Source organism: Oryctolagus cuniculus, chromosome 2 (genome assembly GCF_051225735.1).
Source record: "Oryctolagus cuniculus isolate XC-2025 breed Fujian yellow rabbit chromosome 2, ASM5122573v1, whole genome shotgun sequence".
NCBI classification, from domain to species: Eukaryota; Metazoa; Chordata; class Mammalia; order Lagomorpha; family Leporidae; genus Oryctolagus; species Oryctolagus cuniculus.
Genome location: NC_142868.1, coordinates 90204300 through 90220827, shown reverse-complemented (window position 1 = coordinate 90220827; position 16528 = coordinate 90204300). Strand labels below are relative to the sequence as shown.

General features: G+C 40.5%; 1 protein-coding gene across 5 annotated transcripts in view; it reads left to right on the top strand.

Annotated features, from left to right (window-relative positions):
* Nucleotides 1-16528, top strand: part of NSD3 (nuclear receptor binding SET domain protein 3) — a 122142-nt gene that overhangs the window by 25810 nt on the left and 79804 nt on the right. For all 5 annotated transcript variants that reach the window (XR_011386371.2, XM_070068551.2, XM_017350356.4 and 2 more), the window contains exon 2: nt 15124-15842. Coding sequence is in view for 4 of the 5 variants with exons in the window: in XM_070068551.2 (XP_069924652.2) it covers nt 15168-15842 (675 nt within the window). In the remaining variant the exon portion in view is untranslated. The remainder of the gene's footprint in view (nt 1-15123; nt 15843-16528) is intronic.

Here is a 16528-nt window from a genome sequence, read left to right as displayed (position 1 = left end):
TGAGTGCTGTGGTGGAGTGTAGGTAGGTACTATGGCTGCAGAAAAGATACCTGACCTGGCTTTGGAGGGTGTTTAAGGTGAGTGGTGGTCTGGAAAAGCTTCTTGGAGTATTTTAACACCTCTGAAGAGCATTATAAAGAATGGGAGATGAGGGAGGAAATGTTAGAATGGTAAGCAAAATAGGACAACAAAAGCAGCACACACAGGGCAGCCAAATTATGAAGGGCCTTCCACTTTTGGATATTATTCAAACCATGAGAGCCAAGGGATGTTATTAAGGTTGAAGGACTTCATGTTTTTCAATACTGCCGATGCTGTAGAGGGTAGAATGGAGGTGAGCAACAGTGAAAGCAGGAAGAGAAGTCAGGACGCAGATGAGAAGTGAGGCAGAAGGATGGACTGGCAAGGATGGTCTGGGTGGGGAGGAAAGCTGAAGCTTTGATTTCTGCATGCAGTTATCTGTGGGCTTGTCATCGTGCTTCTTTGTGTTGTGTTTGTGATACAACTTTTTCAGTTAATGTTACTGATATCTTCAATTCCTTTATGTACTGTACTAATTATGTGTTGTAAAGAAATCTTTTCATACCCAGAATTTATAAAGATCTTCTGTTTTTCTTTTTTCTTAAAAGTTTTCCTTTTTATCTTGGGGCCTCAGTCTACCTGGTGTTGGTATGCTGTGTGGTGAGCGTCTGAATTTTCCTCAGTGTGGATGGGCAGTTGTCTCCGTCCCTCCCTCCGAGTCCTCTCTGCTCCACATTCCCTGGGAGACTGTCTGTGGTCTTGTTCTCCTTCATTGTCTGTCCCTTTCTAAATCCTCACCTTTTAATTATTATAGCTTAGTAATAAATGTAAAGGTTTTTTAAAATTTTAAACACATTTAATGTGTGTACAAATCAGTAATTCTCTGAGTATGTAAACTTCGTTGAGAAACATACATAAATTTTTTATTTTTTTAGAGCACTTTTTTTTTTTTACTAAGATACAGTTCACATTCCATACAGTTTACCCTTTAATTTTTCAGAAGATTTATGTATTATTTGTTTAAAAAACAGAGTGGTGAGTTGGGAGTGGAGGCTCCCCAAATGCCCCACAACTGTCAGGGCTAGGCCAGGCTGAAGCCAGGAGGCAGGAACTCCATTTGGGACTCCCACCTGGATCAGGAACCTGAGTACTTGGGCCATCATCTGCTGCCTTCCAGGTGCATTAGCAGGAAGCTGGATCAGAATTGTGGAGTAGCGAGGCATTCTGATATGGGATACTGTTATCCCAAGTGGTGCCTTAACCCACTGTACTACAATGTCTGCCTCAGTTTACACTTTCAATGTAGGTAATTTGATGCTTTTCATTTTATTCCCAAGTTTATGGAATCATCACCGCTGTCCAATTCTAGAAAATTTTTATCACCCTGAGAAGAGACACCCTACCCTCTCCTGGCTTATTCCCTCTTCCCAACTCCAGCAACAGCTATTAAGAGGTCTTTTTTCTCTCTAGGGACTTGCTTGTTCTGCACATTTCATATAAATGAAAACATTCATTGTGTGGGCTTTTAGTTCTTAAATTCTGAAATTGAGTAAAATGGATAGATTAGCAGGACATTTTGTATTACTGTGTCTTTAAGAAAGGACAAAAATACCATCCTTTAGTAGGGAGAAAAAAAGGGAAGAACACAATGTTTATTTCTGTTTTGTTTTCGTATTCTGCCGTGAGACACATTTTGTCCCCACCCCGTTTACTGAAGAGTGCGCAATCTTATGCTTTGCTTAGCTGGTGGATGAGTGACGTCCTGCAACAAATCCTGTTCTGAAAGGGCGACCTGTGCTGCTCAGCCTTGAGCTTACTATGCATGGATGGAGTCAGACCCCTTTAAGAAGCACATTGTCAGGCCGGCGCCGTGGCTCACTAGGCTAATCCTCCACCTGCGGGGCCGGCACACCTGGTTCTAGTCCCGGTCAGGGCGCCGGATTCTGTCCCGGTTGCCCCTCTTCCAGGCCAGCTCTCTGCTGTGGCCAGGGAGTGCAGTGGAGGATGGCCCAGGTGCTTGGGCCCTGCACCCCATGGGAGACCAGGAGAAGCACCTGGCTCCTGGCTTTGGATCAGTGTGGTGCACCGGCGCAGCGCGCCAGCCACAACAGCCATTGGAGGGTGAACCAACGGCAAAGGAATACCTTTCTCTCTGTCTCTCTCTCTTACTGTCCACTCTGCCTGTCAAAAAAAAAAAAAAAAAAAAAAAAAAAAAAAGAAGCACATTGTCGAGAATTGCATAAAAATGTCATCATTTGCCTCATGGTGAGAATGAGTAAAATCACATGAATATATTTACCTAAAGGAAGTATATTCTCTCCTGAATAGTTTGTTTTTTTAAGCAAGCAGATTTTCCAGTTTAACCCAGAAATTAGTCAGCAGTTTAGAGATCTTTTTAAATGGCTACCTTGGAAAGTACCTTTAAGTCAAGATATCCAGATAAGGTTTACTAATGTAGAACATTTAATTTGTGTATTAAAATACTGCGAGCCCTCTCTGTCATTTGGGGATGTGGTGTTTTGTTAGCATAATTACTGAAAAGTAGTGTAGGAAAATATTTTCCTCTAATTCACAGCCTTAAACTTTCAAAGAATCAGCCTCCACTGTAGTGCCAGTAAGCTTTTCATAAAGGATTCAAAGTTTGACCAGCAGTCTTGTCCAACCTCATGATTTTGACATCCTCAATTTTTTGTTAAAAAAAAAAAAATGTAGAGAAACTGATGCTTTCACGGGCCTGGAGAGTTATGCCATTATCTAACAGCCTTAGCCTGGGAAGTCTAAGTATTTAAATTACTAAAGAAAGTTAACAAATGTTTGTGAGAAAATACCCAACTTTCAGTCAGAAATAACTTGCTTTTATTCTCTTGTGGCGTGGCTAAAACTTTTTTTGGGTAACTATAACTACCAATGTATATACCTTTAAAAACAATTTTGTTTGTAGATAAAATAGTAGATCTTGTAATCTGATAGGGTATTTGTTCCTTTAAAGGATAAAATAACCTAAAGAGAAATGGAACAAAAACTTCCATTTATAATTTTGTTTGCATTGCCTTGACCAAAATTTTCAAACAGGATCCTTTTTGTTTGAAAGGTTGACATTGAGTTGTGTAGTCACTGTACTGAATTTGGTTATTGCTTTTTTGTCTGTAATGAGGACTAGATTAGATGCTATCAATTCTTGATGCTTTTAGTGAACAGAAAGGTAACGTTATTCATTTCCTTTTTGGTGCTTTGGAGGCATGGTCAAGTTCTTAGAACCAAGTGGATGGGTTTTTCCCTTTTTTCTCCACAAGTCTCCCCTCTCCCCTTGCTAGTGTGTGTGTGTGTGTGTATGTATGTGTGTGTGAGAGAGAGAGAAAGAGAGAGAGAGAGAGAGAGAGAAAGTTGGATGTGATTAGAGAGGACTAATGGCTTGTCAAGGAAGCATATTGATTTTTAGTGTAATTTGTGTCCTTTCCAGAGGGTAGAAATCGAGTTTTACTTCTGTTCAACTTTAATGGTAGTTGATTTTGCTGATTTTTAAAGGTGTGTGTTTGGGCTCTTTAGTATTATTTACATCTTACTTAATTTCAAAAAAGAAAGAGTGATTTACAATTTTAAAATAGATGTAATAAAACATACAAAATATCTCCATTATTTTAAACAATGTGCATTTGTTATTATACTGCATTACTAAACATATTTTTTTAATTGAAGCCAAAATGGGAAATATAAAATTCACAACTTGTAGTCAAGGGGTTGCACTGATCATATATTTAGATTAAAAATAAAGAAAAGATAGAACCCCCCAAAAATGAAATCTCTTCTACAGTCCTAGCATTTAAGTCTGGCATTCTTCCTATAGCCTAACCATGTTTTTCTCAAGTTTTTACTTTAACAGGCTTCTGGTTTCAGATCCTAGCAGACCATGTGCTGAAAATAATGGGCCGTTAAAAAAAAGCTACCTCTCTTCTCACCCCCACTTCTTGGTAAAAAATAGTAAAAGGCAAAATCTCCCTTGATGCTTTTCCCCGGAGGTCTTCATATTCTGTCGTTCAGTGTGAGTCATATCCTGAAGTTTCTGGAGGTGTACCATGTTTGTATTAAGTTGATTTCAATTACAGCATTTGATTTTCAAACATTAAGGGATCATTCAGTTAGAGATTAGTATATAAATACATTTGATATCTCTCTTTTTTTGATATCTCTCTTTTTACACTGCAAAAAATCCATGTTTAAGTTTGTCTTTATGTACTGCAGCTTGATTTTTTTTTTTGGTTTTAAAACAAAATAATGTAATTTGTCAGCATTACATGTCTTAAAATTTTTTTTAAGGTTTATTTTATTTATTTGAAAGGCAGAGTTACAGAGAGTGGGAGAGAGAGAGAAAGAGAGAGATCTTTAATAATGTTTTTGCTGCAGAAATTGCCGAACAGTAAAAAATGCCAGGTTTTCAAGAAACAGCATAGCTGGTTCATTACTGTAGACTACGTGCACTCTATTCCTGTTACTATGGAAACACATTCAGACTGTGGATTTATCATAAACCTTGAGAAATGTTCCCTGTAACAGTTCACATAAGGAAACATCTGGATCCCTTGTTTATGCTGGGGTAAAGGCAGACCACCCTCTTCCTCTGTGTTGTAGAAGTCATCTTATATATTTTGCTGTTTTTCTCTAGCTGTGAAAATTCTAATGTACACTTTGGTTTTGGTTATATTTACTTGAATAGCTTTGGAAAATAAAGATTGAGGCTCATACTGATTCAATTAACCATGTCTATGAAAATTGTGTTTTCAGGGCTTCCACATTCTGTATTTTGGACTTACAGTACCAATAACAAGGACTTTAAATAAATGTGTTTGTAAGATTTCTTTTAAAAAAATATACTTTGGTTTTTGATGGGGATAAAAATCCTTGGAAATTTATTTCATTTTATGTCAATCTCTGGGGACTTTGAACCTTCTAGGGAAGGATAGCCCAGAGCTAAGGTGAGACTCTGTGGTGGCAGTTGTAAGCGTTGTCAGTCATATTTTGCCAGCCTTGTTACCTGAGGAGACTGTAACTGCCTTTATATTCTCTTACAGTCTCCTCGGAAAGGTGCTCAGCAGCTCTTGAAAGCGTTTCATTTATGTGCGATAACTGCTTCCAGTTCACGCAGCTCAATATAAAAGATTGATTGAAGCCCCTGCTAGGAGCCTTCCCGTTGTTCCCTAGGAACACATACGGTGTGGGAGTGAAATCACTTCCTGCTCTTAAGAAAACTCACGTAAACAGATAGTTTAAGGCTTAATTCTAAGAGGTGTGCATGCTATCTTAGGAACAGAGGAAAGTTACTCAGACTAACTCAGAGCTTAAGGGACTACTTCTTAGAAATGACTTTCTGATCTCAGAAGATGGTTAACAGTCAAGCAAAAAAAAAGTGTGAAGGGCACATTACGCACAAAAAGAGGCATTAGTAAACACTTCAGACTGTCTGGGGACGGCTTCAGCAGAATTAAGGAAAAAGGGTTTATTCATTGACTTATCTTTGTATTAATCTAGAAACGTCGGTCAGAACAAGAATTTAGCAGAAGTCGGTTTGTGTGCTATTTCATATACTACCCAGATTAGAATGGGTAGAAGACTAATTCAGTTATTTGGGCTCCCATTGAATTTTTGTCTCTGGGGAATAGGAGTGGGAGAGTGTTAGGTGAGGGATTTTTGTTTTGCTTACATATTTAGGGGTTGTGGGAAGTAGCTCCCTAAGATCCAGTGCTGTTGAGCAGTGTTTGTGTGTGTGCGTGTGAGAGGGAGAGAGCGGTGCCTCCATTTACCATCGGCTGTGTGACTGTGGGTAAGTTAGTCATGCTAGCCTTGAGTTTTCATTTGTAAATGGGAGTCAGCAATAGTATTTTCTCAAAAGGGTGTTCTGGGGAGTAAAATAATGTAGCAAATTCAAAGCAGGATGGAACCGACACATAGCCCTCAAATATTACCAACATTATTATTGTTACTATCTTTGTATGTTAATGGTATGTTCAGCAATAAAAAATTAAACATGCTGTCTTTAACAGGGACTTATTAAGGACAAAGCTGTGAACATTTTTGGTGGCCTCTATGGAGTGGTTTGTGAAAACCACTTAACTTCAATATCCTATCTGTCTTTCATGGCCGAAATGCCTCCTTTTCTAGCATTATTCTTTGTCTTCAGATGTCTGTTATGATTGGAGTGGTAACACACTTAGTCACCTGCTGTTTCACATTGTTTACTACTATCCTATGAGGCTTTTTTTTTTTTTTTAAGATTTATTTATTTATTTGAAAGGCAGAATTACAGAGGCAGAGATGAGAGAGAGGTCTTCTATCCACTGTTTTATTTCCCAAATGGCCACAACAGCTGGAGCTGAGCCAATCTGAAACCAGGAGCCTGGAGCTTCTTCCAGGTCTCCCATGCGAGTGCAGGGGCCCAAGGACTTGGGCCATCTGCTGCTTTCCCAGGCACATTACCAGGTGGCTGGATCAGAAGTGGAGCAGCTGGGACTTGAACTGGCACCCATTTGGGATGCTGACACTACAGGCGGCGGCTTTACCCGCTATGCCACAGCATCAGCCCCTATTCCATGAGTCTTACTCATAAAATCATATCTTGTCTTACCAAAGAGATTGTAAATGTCTTTAGGTCAGAGATTGTGTTTTTCACATTTTGTGTACCCAACTTTGTACACAAGATCATAAGAGCCCACAAATACAAATACCTAGCTCTAACTGTGTGCCAGTACTGTCTCAAGTGGTGTTTTTTCTTTTTCTTTTTTTTTTTTTTTTTTTTTTTTTTTGGACAGGCAGAGTGGATAGTGAGAGAGAGAGACAGAGAGAAAGGTCTTCCTTTTGCCGTTGGTTCACCCTCCAATGGCTGCCACAGCTGGCGCGCTGCAGCCAGCGCACCGCGCTGATCTGAAGGCAGGAGCCAGGTGCTTCTCCTGGTCTCCCATGCGGGTGCAGGGCCCAAGCACTTGGGCCATCCTCTACTGCCTTCCCGGGCCACAGCAGAGGGCTGGCCTGGAAGAGGGGCAACCGGGACAGAATCTGGCGCCCCTACCAGGACTAGAACCCGGTGTGCCAACGCCGCGTTCTTGGATTAACTCATGAATTCTCACAACCCTGTACAAGGTGGAAAATTATAAATATCAGTTTTTGGATAAGGAAACTGAGGTTTAAGCATATTGAATAAATTGGCTAAAATCACAAACTCATGCACTTTGGAGTGGGGCTTTCAACTTAGCAGTTTGATTCTGAGCCAAGGTACTTAGTAGAGAGCTCCCTAATTCAGTAATTTAGGAAGATCTTAACCATTGTGTCAGTCGGTATGGCTTCTGTTTGAAGATTGGTGGCATATGAAGATTGCTATGTAAAGAAATTTAGTTATAATCCTAAAATAGCTTATAAAAATTATTGAAACTGCTTCCTTGTTTGCATTATTACGTTATTGGGAGGCGGAATAAGAAAAAGCACGGCCCTATTCATGCTTAGGCTTTCTAGAAAATGTAATAATGTGGACCCTTTGACCCAGTTGGTTGTTAACTTAGGAAGCTGTAACTTTTTATTTTCAGTACTTTTTCCAAACCCTAACCAAATTATTTTTGTTTTTTTTTTTTTCCTCAACTTTTTACTTAAAAATTTTCAAACCTTTAGAGAAGCTAAAAGAATATTACCACCAGCATCTAGATTAGCCATTTTTTACATTTTGCCTCATTTGTTTGATGTATATACTTCTTTGTCCTGAACCATTTGAAAGTTGTAGGTACATGCTGCTTTCTCTCTAAATATTTCAGGCTGGCTTTCCTAATAATGACATTCTTTTTTTTTTGGACAGGCAGAGTTAGTGAGAGACAGAGAAAGGTCTTCCTTCCATTGGTTCACCCCCCAAATGGCCGCTATAGCTGGCACGTTGTGCCGATCCGAAGCCAGGAACCAGGTGCTTCCTTCTGGTCTCCCATGTGGGTGCAGGGCCCAAGCATTTGGGCCATCCTCCACTGCCTTCCTGGACCACAGCAGAGAGCTGGACTGGAAGAGGAACAACCAGGACAGAACCCGGATAATAATGACATTCTTTTACATAAACAGAATACCCTCATCATGCTTTTAAAAATTAATAGCTCTGTTAATAACATTCGTATTTATTTTTATACTGAAGTCTTTTATAAATGTCTTAATACATTTATTTTTGCTTATTTGAGAGGCAAAAAGAGAGAGATCTTCCATCCCTGGCTCATTCCTGAAATGCCTTCAACAGTAGGGACCGGGCCAGGCAAAAGCTAGCAGCCTGGAAACTTGGTCCCCCAGCTCTGCTCTCCCTCAGGGTGCGCATTAACCAGAAACTGGAATTGGAAGCAGAGCTGGGATTCAAACCTAGACACTCTAACAGGATGCAGGCATCTCAAGCAGTGTCGTAACCCCTTCACCAAATTCTTCAGTTGTCTCCAAGTTATCTTTTTTAAAAATCTATGTGAATGTGTTTAAATGAAGATTCCGTTGAAGCTCACACATTCCACTGGGTTGTTACATATGTCTCTTAATCTAGAATAGTTTTCCCACCTTTTAATTGTAATATTAGCATTTTTTTAAAGGCCCCAAGCCAATTGTGCGGTGGTCTCACATTTTGCATTTGTCTGATCATTATTCACTTTAGATTCATTTTGAGCATTGGAAAGAATGCTTGGGAGATGATAATGTGTAAATCACTTCTGAAGGAGTGATGTAATGCCAAGTTGTCCCCCATTGGTAGTGCCATGTTTGGTTACTTGTTTAAAATAATGACTGCCAGATAGGTCCACTGTGCATATCTCTGTTTATAATTAGCACTTAATCTGTTGGGGCAACATATGTTTAAACCATGATTTCAGTTGCTTCATTTTTGCTCAAACACCTAGTGGACCCCCATTTCCTGCAGTGTAAGCATATAAAGGTGTTCTTGAGATAAGCCTCTTGTTATATACATATGCAGCAAATATATTCTCCTGCCTAAACTTAGGTTTTTTAAAAACTTTTTAGAAGTCCATTTTATCAGTGTTTTTCTTTCTAGTTCATGATATTTGTGCCCTGTTTAAGAAATCTTTGTGTAACACAGTATTCTATTTTCTCCTGTGTTTTAGACTGGGAACTTTATAGTTTTGACTTTGGTGTGTAAGTTTATGAGCTAATTTTAGTTATCTGTGTATGATGTAGAGTAAGGGTCGAGATTCTGTTTCTTCCTATAGGTACCCTGTCAGTTTCTCCTGCCCCATTTGTTGAAGTTACTATCCTTTCCCAGCAATTGACCACATAACTATGGGTATCAATTTTTTTTAAAGTTTTATTTATTTGAAAGGCAGAGTTAGAGGGAGAGACAAAAAGATATGTCTGCTGGTTCACTCCCTAAATGGCCACAACAGCCTGGTTTGGGCTAGGCTGAAGCCAGGAGCCAGGAGCTCAATCTAGCTCCCATATAGGTGGCAGGGTCCCAAGCACTTGGGACATCTTTGCTGCTTTTCCAGGCACATTAGCTAGTAGTTGGATCAGAAGTAGAGTAGCCGGACTGGAACTGGTGCTTATAAGGGATACCAGCATTACGGATGGCAGGTTAACTGCTGCACTGCAGTGCTAGCCTCCAACATTTTAATTGTTTCATTTTACAGTGAGCATAACACATTTTTGCATAGCCAGGAGCTAGAGTTAACACTGAAGCTAATGTACCCAGAGGGGTGGCAGGTAAATGGAGGGACAGGGACACTTTGAGGACTTTGAGGATGGGGACACTTTAATTTATTAATTGGACAACATTGTGCGTCCCACGTGAAGTAAAACACATGGCTCCTACCCTTAAAGAGCCTGCAGTTCCACCATGGGAGACAGACAAGAAGGCAACATAATTTGTGGTAAGTGCTGCAAATAAGAAAAGGTAGGCTCAGTGGGGAGAATGAGCAGGGAACTCCGAAGGCCTCCCCTGAGGGGCCATGGGTGTTCCAGGTAGCCAGAGTAACATACAAAATCATGATGCTAGAGTGAATTTGGCATCTCTGAGAAACTTAGGGGAGCCAGTGAGTGTGGCCACAGAGAGTATAGGTAAATGATTCTGGAAATGTGAGCTGAGCTCTGACCACATAGGGGCTTGCTGGACATGATAAGTAGTTTGGATTTTATTTGCATACAGTAGGAAGGCATTAAAGGTTTTGTTCTTTTGTTTTGGCTTGCCTTAGTAAGCTATGTAACTACCATCTAGATCAATAAATTGAATGTAATCAGCATTCCCTCCGGTGTTTTCCGTCCTCCTGTGCCCTCAGTAGGCAAGTACTGTCTGCCAGCTTTCACCATAGATTTAGTCTTAACTTACCCTGTTTGTGAACCTTATAGAAATGAAATCACATTGTGTGTGTGTGTATATATATAAATATATATAAATGTAATTGTTGTATCTGGCTTCTTTCACTCAAAACGATATTCATGAGGGTCATTCATGAAGGTGTGTTGAACGTTCACTTTCCTTGCTGTATTTTGAGGAGGATAGTTCTCTGATTGGCTTTGTTTTCAAAAGGTGACTGGATATCATACGAGGAAGTAGACTAGAGAGGCAGGAGATGCAGCATGGAGACAGAACCTAACTATGGAATACGGTAGGTAAGATTTCATCGTGTCAGACTAGTGTGAAGAACAAAAGAGATGGAAATAGACAAATGTGAGGATATACTTAGGAGATAAAACTCAGGCAATATGCTGATGGGTTGGATAAGCGTGAGACTGAGGGAAAGGGATGTGCCATGATTCCCAGGTTTCTGCTTGAACGACAGGGGTAGTTTGGTTTGATTAATTGATGGGAAAGACTGGTGGGATGATACAGTTAAGTAGAATAAAAACTAAGCATTCATTGTTAGATATTTGAAGAGTTAAGAGGTGCCATCAAACCAAATAGACATTTGGATCATGGGTATGGTATGGATCGGGGAAGGTGGCAAATGTGATTGGGGGGAAAATGGCAGGGAACTGTCATGTAAAGAGCATTGTATTGGATTTGGTCCAAGTTTTACATTTTATTCCACTTTGGTCTCTTTAAGCTCTATTGTGTCTCATCTGTAAAACGGGAATAATAATTTACTGCATAGCATTAAACCGTGTGATATAAAGAAGTGACTCCAGTGGACTCCCAGAAAAGGGCATCCATGCACACATTCAGGAAAAAGGAAGCCTGTGGGAATCTTGAAAGACTTGGAGGGGTTTGGTTTAATACAGAGCATTAAGAGTTTCCTAGTATGGGAATACACTTATTGAAGTTTGTTTTTAAGATTTATTTATTTGAGAGACAGAAAGGTCTTCCATCTGCTTGTTCACTCCTCAAATGACCACAATGGTAGGAGCTGGACCATTCTGGAGCCAGGAGCTAGGAGCTTCCTCTGGGTCTCCCATGTGCATGCAGGGGCTCAGGTACTTGAACCGCCTTCTACTGCCCTCCCAGGAATAGCAGAGAGCTGGATCAGAAGAGGAGCAGCCAGGATACGATCTGGTGCCCATGCTGTAGGTGTAGGTTTTAGCCCACTGCACCAGCCCCTGAAGTTCGTCTTTTTTTTTTTTTTTTTTTTTTTTTTTTTTTTTTTTTTACAGGCTGAGTGGACAGTGAGAGAGAGAGAGAGAGAGAAAGGTCTTTCTTTTGCCGTTGTTTCACCCTCCAATGGCCGCAGCGGCCGACGCACCGCACCTATCCGAAGGCAGGAGCCAGGAGCCAGGTGCTTCTCCTGGTCTCCCATGGGGTGCAGGGTCCAAGCACTTGGGCCATCCTCCACTGCCTTCCCGGGCCATAGCAGAGAGCTGGCCTGGAAGAGGGGCAACCGGGACAGAATCCGGCGCCCCGACTGGGACTAGAACCCGGTGTGCCGGTGCCGCTAGGCGGAGGATTAGCCTATTGAGCAGTGCTGAACTTCGTCTTTTAAGAAGCATCATCTAATTCCTGTGCAGGAAGAAGTTAGAAACAGGAAATAATAATAATAAAAAAAAATCAGTTGTCCATAGTTTGGGATAGGTGCTGAGGGCCTGGTCTAGATCTTGATATTGGGGATACAAGCTTAAAGAGCAAACCAGAGAGATTTCAAAGGAAAAAACTACAAGATTTGCTCAGTGTCATGTTAACGTAATAAAGGGAGAAATATTAGTCACCCATGAGCTTAAAATTTCTAGCCAGGGAAGCCAGAAAAATAGTGGAAGCAGTGATAAGTCTGGGGTAGTCTAAAGGGAAAGTTCAGTTAGGGAACAGACAGCACATTCAGGTTTGAACATATGACTTCTCAAGTTACAGTATAGTTGTCATAAGGTATTATTCTGGCAGTGACATATTGTGGAAAAGAGCACAGGATTGGACATCAGGTGATTGACTCCTTTTTAGGCTTACTCAATTAGTTAGCTTTATAGTTAGTTTCTTAGTCTCAAGAGTCAATGTAGTTCTCTAAAGAATGAAGCTAACACATTGTGTCCTGTCAGGTTTACAGAGTTGTTTTGAGCATCAGGTGGGCTGCATATAGAAATGCTCTGATTATAAGTTTTTTCATAATTCTAAGATGGTAATGTTACCTCATTACTTATATCAAACTAAAATGAGGGAGCAGGTGACAGCAGATTAAGCCACTGCTTGGGATACCTGCATCCCTACAATGCCTAGGATAAGTCCTGCCTCTACTTCCAATCCAGTTTCTTGCTGATGTGCACCTTGGGAGGCAGCAGGTGATGATGCAAGTACCTGGGTCCTGCCACCCACATGGGAGACCCGGATGAAGTTCCTGGCTCCTGGCTGTTGTGGCCATTTGGAGAGTAAACCAGCAGATGGAAGACCTCTCCTTTCTTTTTCTCTCTCTTCTCTTTTGGTCATTCTGCCTTTCAAGTAAATAAATCTTCAAAAATTGAGCTTGCTTTTAATTCTCGCCGCCCCCCGGATCCCTTATGGAGAGAACAATATAGGCAGTTTGATTTCTTGTGTGCTCTCTTATTCACTTGTTAGCAGTTTTAGAACTTCTGAAATCATTTCTGTTAGCTAACATCAGAATAAACAGCAGTTGTATAATTGGATACACTTTGAAAAGTGTATCCTTAGCTTCTATTTCCTTTTTCTCTTTGCTTTTTTGGGTTACTAGCTTTATCCTTGTGGTAAATCCCACTAGTATCTAAATGGTAGATATTAATCAGTATAAAATTGAACTGGAATGTAGCCTCAGAATCCTTCCTCATAGTATTCCAGGCAGCTGCAGCTAGTTCAACTCATTAGTGAAAACCTGTTTGTCCATTTTCTAGAAAAAATGTTCATGAGACTGTCGAGATAATTTATGGACTGTTTGCTAATCTGCGTTGAGATGTTGACATGTCGAACCTTATGACAAAGCAGAGTGGTCTTATAGCCTTGCCTAACAAAGGCTTATCTATATTACAGCATTGTTACATAATGTCAGTTCTTTAGACACCTTTTGGAGGAGGTACAATAATTCTGAGTATAATTGTTCTTGTAATGCAAAGTTTAATAATGCAGTACTCCAACCAAAGTGTGTGTCAGAATCAGCTGGGCTATGGTCTTAAAATATTCATGCTCTGGGACCCACACCACATTTATTGAGTCAGAATGTTCAGGGGAAAGACTCTAATAGGTACATTTTGTAAAAGTATCCCAGAAGACTCTGCTGTGTACTTGTATGTCACTTGTTAAAAACAACTAAATACTGGCAAGAGTATAGAGAGGGGCTGGCATTGTGGCTTAGTAAGTTAGGCCTCCGCCTGTAGCACTGGCATCCCATTTGGGCGCCTGTTCGTGTCCCAGCTGCTCCACTTCGAAAAACTGGTGGCCTGGGAAGGCAGTGGAGGATATCCAAAGTGTCTGGGCCCCTGCACCCACGTGGGAGACCTGGAGGAGGCTCTTGGCTCCTAGCTGTTGGTTCCTGGGAGAATGCCCAGCACAGTGTCTACAATGGCTGCCTGTGGCATAGAGGAATGAGAATGATGGGTCAGGAGGAAAGAGCAGGCTTTCTTACTTTTATGTTTAAAATATTTGGAGGGCTGGCACTGTGGCGCAGCAGGTTAACGCCCTGGCCTGAAGCACCAGCATCCCATATGGGTGCCAGTTCTAGTCCCGGCTGCTCCTCTTCCAATCCAGCTCTCTGCTATGGCCCAGGGAAAACAGTAGAAGATGGCCCAAGTACGTGGACCCCTGCACCCCAGTGGGAGACCCAGAAGAAGCTCCTGGCTCCTGGCTTCAGATTGGCACGACTCTGGCCGATGCAGCCATCTGGGGAGTGAATCAGCAGATAGAAGAATCTCCTTCTCTCTCTGTGTACCTCTGACTTTCAAATAAAATAAAAATAAATAAATAAAATATTTGCAATAAGACTTTATTTCCATAATAACAAAAAGAACCACTGGACAAAACATGAATGATTTTTAAAAAAAGATTTATTTATTTGAAAGGCAGAGTTACAGAGAGGCAGAGACAGAGAAAGAAAGGAAGAAAGAGAGAGAGGTCTTCATTCGTTGGTTCACTCCCCAGATGGCTGCAATGGCCAGAGCTGCACTGATCTGAAGCCAGAAGTCAGGAGCTTCTTCTAGGTCTCCTGTGTGGGTGCAGGGTCCCAGGGACTTAGGCCATAGCATGGAGCTGGATCGGAAGAGGAGCAGCCAGGACTTGAACCGGCATCCATATGGGATGCCGACACTGTAGATGGCAGTTTTACCTACTATGCCACAGCACCAGCCCCAACGTGAATGATTTTAAAGGAAGCTCAGATGTAAATGTATTTAAATGTGTCAGGACACTGCTTATTTTGTAAATACTGGCTTTAACTTGAAATTTATAATCTAATTTGAGAAACAGAAATGTCAAAACCATTTTTCTTATTTGCAAAAAAGATAAAAATTTGGTGCCAGTCATGAAAGTAGTCAGGAGTTCTACACAGATAACCATTTAAGATTAAAAAGTGTTTTCCCTGGGTCAAAATTACATTGGCTGTTATAGAAATATTTAATGTTTGTGCATGGCTGGATCCAAAAATTGGGTTTAAAACATTTTGGCTTATTTCTTTTTCAGTTGATTAGTCTCTTATCTATTGGGATATTAACATCTTTTAATCCCTTCTTTTGTTATTTTAGGCCCGATGAGAGAAAGGGAAAGTTAAGGATGCTGGAGCAGAACAATGGATTTCTCTTTCTCTTTCATGCAAGGGATCATGGGAAACACAATTCAGCAACCACCTCAACTCATTGACTCCGCCAACATCCGTCAGGAGGATGCCTTTGACAACAGCAGTGACATTGTTGAAGATGGTGGCCAGACACCGTATGAAGCTACCTTGCAGCAAGGTTTTCAGTACCCACCCACAACAGAAGATCTTCCTCCACTCACAAATGGCTATCCACCATCAATCAACATGTATGAAACTCAAACCAAATACCAGTCGTATAATCAGTATCCCAATGGGTCAGCCAATGGCTTTGGTGCAGTTAGAAACTTTAGCCCCACTGACTATTACCATTCCGAAATTCCAAACACAAGACCACATGAGGTTCTGGACAAGCCTTCTCCTCCACAGCCACCACCTCCTCCTTCGGTACCACAAACTGTGATTCCAAAGAAGACTGGCTCACCTGAAATTAAACTGAAAATAACCAAAACTATCCAGAATGGCAGGGAATTGTTTGAGTCTTCCCTTTGTGGAGACCTTTTAAATGAAGTACAGGCAAGTGAGCACACAAAGTCCAAGCACGAAAGCAGAAAAGAGAAAAGGAAAAAAAGCAGCAAGCATGACTCATCCAGATCTGAGGAGCGCAGATCACACAAAATCCCCAAATTAGAGCCAGAAGAACACAATGTAAGTTGAAACATTTTTTTTGAAAGATTTTGTAATCTTCTCGTTTACTGGAAGCCCAGGAGATCTGTTTCAGTTTTTATCTCTTTAAGTATGAGTGTTTGTGGTAACTTCTTTCTTCTAATCACTAGCAAGGTGGTTGGAACATTATAGTAGGTGCTGGGTAAATATTTGTCAAATAAATGAATGGACATGATTAAAGGGAAGAATTTTAAAAACATGTGACACTAAGACTACTGTTTATTATGCTTCTCTGTGGTAATAGCCTTGATTATTTTTATTTGCTTATAATAAATTCCTGGTATTCAAGATATAGGAAAAAGGGAAAGAAAAAAATGGTTAATTGTATTGGTTTCTCATTTATCGTAAATACAGATTTTGTTGGTAAAATTTAGATTTGATACTTACTGCTAATGTGTTTACTATAAAATAACCTAAGGTACTAGAAGAACTCTTTATTTAAATCAAGAGTTAGTATTCATTTAAATTAATTAAAACTTCAGATAGAATTTATTTTGTTTGTTTAAATCTAATTCTTTGTAGGCAGTCTGAGTTGCATCCAGCCAGATTTCTTGCAGAGGTTTTAGAGTGAATTTCCAGAGTAATAATGTAATAACAAGTATGCATCAAACCAAGTCACTAGAATGAAGACCGCATGTATGAATTGCTGTTGTTTCCCAGACGTTGAT